At 34.4% G+C, this 4,447-nt stretch overlaps 1 protein-coding gene across 1 annotated transcript in view; it reads right to left on the bottom strand.

The window, feature by feature from the left end:
• The window catches only part of LOC101301206, a 9,180-nt gene extending 7,203 nt beyond the window's left edge, over window positions 1-1,977 (bottom strand). Inside the window, exons 1-5 of the mRNA XM_004300946.1 lie at window positions 1,923-1,977; window positions 1,580-1,778; window positions 1,427-1,498; window positions 1,125-1,325; window positions 1,021-1,044 (exon numbers count right to left, since the gene is read on the bottom strand). Of these exons, the coding sequence (XP_004300994.1) occupies window positions 1,021-1,044; window positions 1,125-1,325; window positions 1,427-1,498; window positions 1,580-1,717 (435 nt within the window). The 5' untranslated portion in view covers window positions 1,718-1,778; window positions 1,923-1,977. The remainder of the gene's footprint in view (window positions 1-1,020; window positions 1,045-1,124; window positions 1,326-1,426; window positions 1,499-1,579; window positions 1,779-1,922) is intronic.
• Window positions 1,978-4,447: the final 2,470 nt, after the last annotated feature.

Raw genomic sequence — 4,447 nt, 5'->3', positions numbered from 1 at the left:
TCAAATTTGATCATGTACGACTAAATTCTAATATAGAGCATCCTGTTAATTAGATTGAGAACCCCGATAATTAAATACTTAATTAATCAACTAATAACGTCATTTAATTAATATTAATTTTTTACCCGTGCATTTGCATGGACTCGTAAGTTCATTTTGAGTTATCAACGGGGGTATCTTGAATGATAATTGCACTCAACCATATATTTCTAATTATTCTCAATTTTTTTTATTGCATTGGCATATATAGCTGGGAAACCAACTTTGTTGCTGACCGTCTGACCGATTATGAGATCAAGCACTCGCATCCTTCTATTTAGTTTCAATGTTTCTCTCTTCTTCTGTCCTCAACGTTCCATTGGGATAAGCTGGAAATGGGGGTTCCTAGAGGTTTTATGATGTAATTTTCTTTTGTGTTGTATTTTTCAATCATCGAATACAACTAGCTAGTGCTACACATTGTACTATTTACATGATTCTTTCGACCATCTTTACTCATTAATTTCCAAGACACAAAGTACAAATACAACACATTTCTCATGATTGAATACAGAGTGATAAACATAGATTTTGCTCTACATAATCGACTGCAATGCCACTGTGATTTTGCAATTCTGACGGCCAATATTAACCAATCAATCTCATAGTTATGTTTGCATTTGATTATTATGGAGCCTTTCTAGGGTAGAGCTCACTGACGCATGCTCTTGCAAACCCATGGCACAGCAGTGGGCCATTATAGACCATTTCAATTTTCACCGCAGCAGAAATGTCAAGCTAGCACTGAACAAAGCAATAGAAAGATGAAGAAGAAAGATGAGAAACTAAGTTCATGAAACAAATTACGGAAATGAGACTAATTTTGAAAGTACTTACTTAATCCACCACTAACCCTGCCTTGAGTATTATATTATCTGCGGCACTAGGGGATTGGGTGAGGGAGATGGGCCCCCCCTTTGTGAGTCGCTGGCTATGTTACTGATTATTATTATGACGATGATGTACAAACAAAAAACCTACAAGAACACAAAAGAAAATCGATAGCTATCATGTGTACAGATATATCATCTCACTTTCTCAATGTATATTGAGTCTATAACTATTAATCAGTGAAGATGACTCACAAGGACTGGAGCAATGCGGCATCCAAGACTTCGACCTAAAATGGAACTATTAGCCGCATTTAGTCTAGCCTGATATACCTCTGCGTCTACTACCACATGAGCCCTTCTAGCCCTTATAGCGTCCAGGGCCTCCCTCCTGGTAGGCTGCCGTGGTGGTGGTGTTGGCGGCGGTACCGGTATTCTGTAGCCACCCTCATACGGCTGTGATTAATTCGATCACACAAAACCTTAACTAATGACATGTTTTATCTCAAAGAACACAAATATTAGTGTTTATAAGGTACTTTTTTATGTAAGGTTACCTGCTTACAAATTTCGCAAGTGGCCTTGTAACTCAAGTTGATCCATTGCTGGATACAATCTCGGTGGGCAAACTGCAGTAGTAAAGAAAGTAAAACGCAATGAATTTGTATTTAGATGTTAGTTTAGTAAGTACATCAATGTTATTCAAGTACCGTGAGGGTGCCGTTGCACCGGCAAGGAGCCTCCATTTCGTTAACGGAGTCCTCGACCTGGCATATCCGGCATTCAGTGCAAGAGCTGGAGATGAGTGACTCCTCCAACATGAGCTTGATTTCCATGTCGTCTGTCATTTCTTCTGAATCTACTTCAGCAAAGTCGACGGAGACCTCTGATTTATCACTGCAAGAAAGCCTGTAATTCTCCATTTTAGTTCAAGATTACACACCTGCACCAGAAATAACGTTCTACAGAGATTTTATCAAAGATTGAACTCGATAATGAACCGAAAAGAAGCGAAAGCAGAGAAGGGAAAGTAGAGAGCAAGAAAGAACACACCGTTTCCAATCTATGAGCTTGTAATGAAAATCCGCTGGCTCACAAGAGATGGTGTTTTTGTTACGTGGAGTGGTTGAGCAAGCAGCTCTTCTGTCACATTTATAAGACGGTGGTAGGCTTAGGTTCGGAGAGACCGGAGCTGAGTCTGAGCCTGAGCCTGATTGACTTCGAGCAATACACAAGGTTATCTGGAGGCCGTTTAGCAAAGAACAGAAGGGAACAACGACGAGTATTATTGGACGTTTCTGCAGTATAAAGCACCATTGCATGCATTGCGTGAGCTATTGCATTTGTTTTGTTGTTTTCTGATTTTAGTTTCAAACAAGGCGGTTATGCAAAGTTGGATTATCTAGGTTGAGCAATTTTCATGCGCCATTATGCCATAATCCTCCTTTTTATTAAAACAAATAGGGCATTGTTATAGAGCTTTAATGAGGCCTAAAATTTGTGGTCTTAATTCGTATGTGTCATACCATGTAGGTATGTAAAACTATTTATTTCAATTCCACATAATATATCTTGCTAGATCATAACATATATTGTATTACCAATTTTACCATTTTTATTTTCTTCTAGATTTTAAGGGATGCATGAATGATATTAATGAAACTTTTTAGAAGATGAAAACAAATATTACGTGTTAATAGCAGCCATTAATTAGGTACAAATTTAAGGAATGTTTCTTACATATTGAATTAGTTGAATATCGATTAACTTTTTTCCTTCAAATACTAATTAATTTCGTCCAAATAAATAACACTAATAAATTGAATTTAAATTTAAATATATGCTGAAGGAAGATGTAAGAAAATATTTCATAAAACACTATATATACATACACAAACTATATATACATCTATGATTGTGTGTATATATATAAAATATTGTTTATATGTATATATACATATACAGGGCCCTTCCAATGAGGGATCCCTTTTTTTGACATATATGAGGGATGGGGGATTACACCAACTTTTCGATCACAAAATCACATCTCCACCGTTCAATATGTAGTTCTATATGAGTAGATCACTTCTGCAAATTTTCAGAAATTTTGGTGATCGTTAAAGCATTCAAAACTACGATTTATAATTATAAGCATGAACGGTTCAGGTTTGGCAGATTTGGTTCGTTCATTGATTTAATCTTGTTTGACACCTTAACGATCACCAAATTGGCTGAAAATTTGCAGAATTGATCTATATACAAGGACCAACAAACTGAATGGTAAGAGATTCAAAAATATAATCGAAAAGTGATGTAATCCCCCATCCCTCTATATATGTCAAAAAAGGGATCCCTCATTGGAAGGGTCCTGTATACATATATATTTATATTTATTTGTATGAACATTAATTTGTCTAACGAACAACCAATTACACTTGAAATTTCAANACTTTTGTATGCAAAATTTCAGATCTATTTATCGAATCATTTCGAAAAGTTTGTTGCACATTGAATAATCTATTAAATAAATGTTTCTTTTCTTGATTAGAAAAACGTTGTTATATATGTGTATTGATAGAAAAGGTAAACAGTGTAACCGGAAAAAAAAGAAAAAAAAAAGAAGGTAAACAGAAAATGTCGAAGTATTTTTTCTAATTGAGAGTTAATATAATTTAGAGCCATAAGATTAAGGAAGGATAAGATAGTTTTTTCTTCAATTAATGCATGACATAATTTGGCAAATTGATGATGTGTTTTTGTGAATCGGCAACATGACACCTAGGATTGATGTCATAAATTTTAAGCCTCATTAAGGCCTCGAATCATTTTTCAAATAAAAATAAATTGGGTGTGTCTATTGCCACCCCACAAATCACTTTGCTCACCCCACATGTTGTTAATTTATTGAAATACTAAAATACCCTGATATAAAATTACAGCAAGGGACAATACGTTGTTACAATTTACAATTTTTTTTTATCCTTTTGTTTTAGATAAACACAAACTTCATAAACTCTAACCCAGATTTATCATCGGTCGTGAGTCTGAAGACACCAACATTTAACCTGAAGATGAGGTAAACTATTTGTGTTTCTTTTTTTCTTTGTTGGTGATTTGTCTATCCATTTACTCATTATTTCCCATGTCGACTACTGTACCTTATTTATGAACAACACATAGATCAGTTCAAGAACTCAAACGTATGAAAGACATTGCTACTATAGATACATTTACAAACATTGTGCATCATGATATCGACTGATACCATTAAGTTGTTAAATTTGAGTTTTTTCTTGTTCTTTAACTGAGATTTATATTTTAATATGATTGTTTTTTGTTCAGTTGGTGATTTTACTTACCTTAAGAAAAATATATCAAAATATATGTTGAGTGAGAAGAGAATGTATGATGAACAAAGTAGAATTAATAAAAAGGTATTTTAGGTATTGTTAATGGGTGAACATAGTAGACTTGCAATTAAATTATATGAGTGGAGTATGAAAAGAATATGAAGTGAACAAAGTGGTTTGTGGGGTGTCAATTATGCCACAAATTATGCCACAAAGTGATAATACTAA

The sequence above is a fragment of the Fragaria vesca genome, linkage group LG5, assembly GCF_000184155.1.
Source record: "Fragaria vesca subsp. vesca linkage group LG5, FraVesHawaii_1.0, whole genome shotgun sequence".
Lineage (NCBI taxonomy): Eukaryota > Viridiplantae > Streptophyta > Magnoliopsida > Rosales > Rosaceae > Fragaria > Fragaria vesca.
This window is presented reverse-complemented; position numbering and strand designations above follow the sequence as displayed.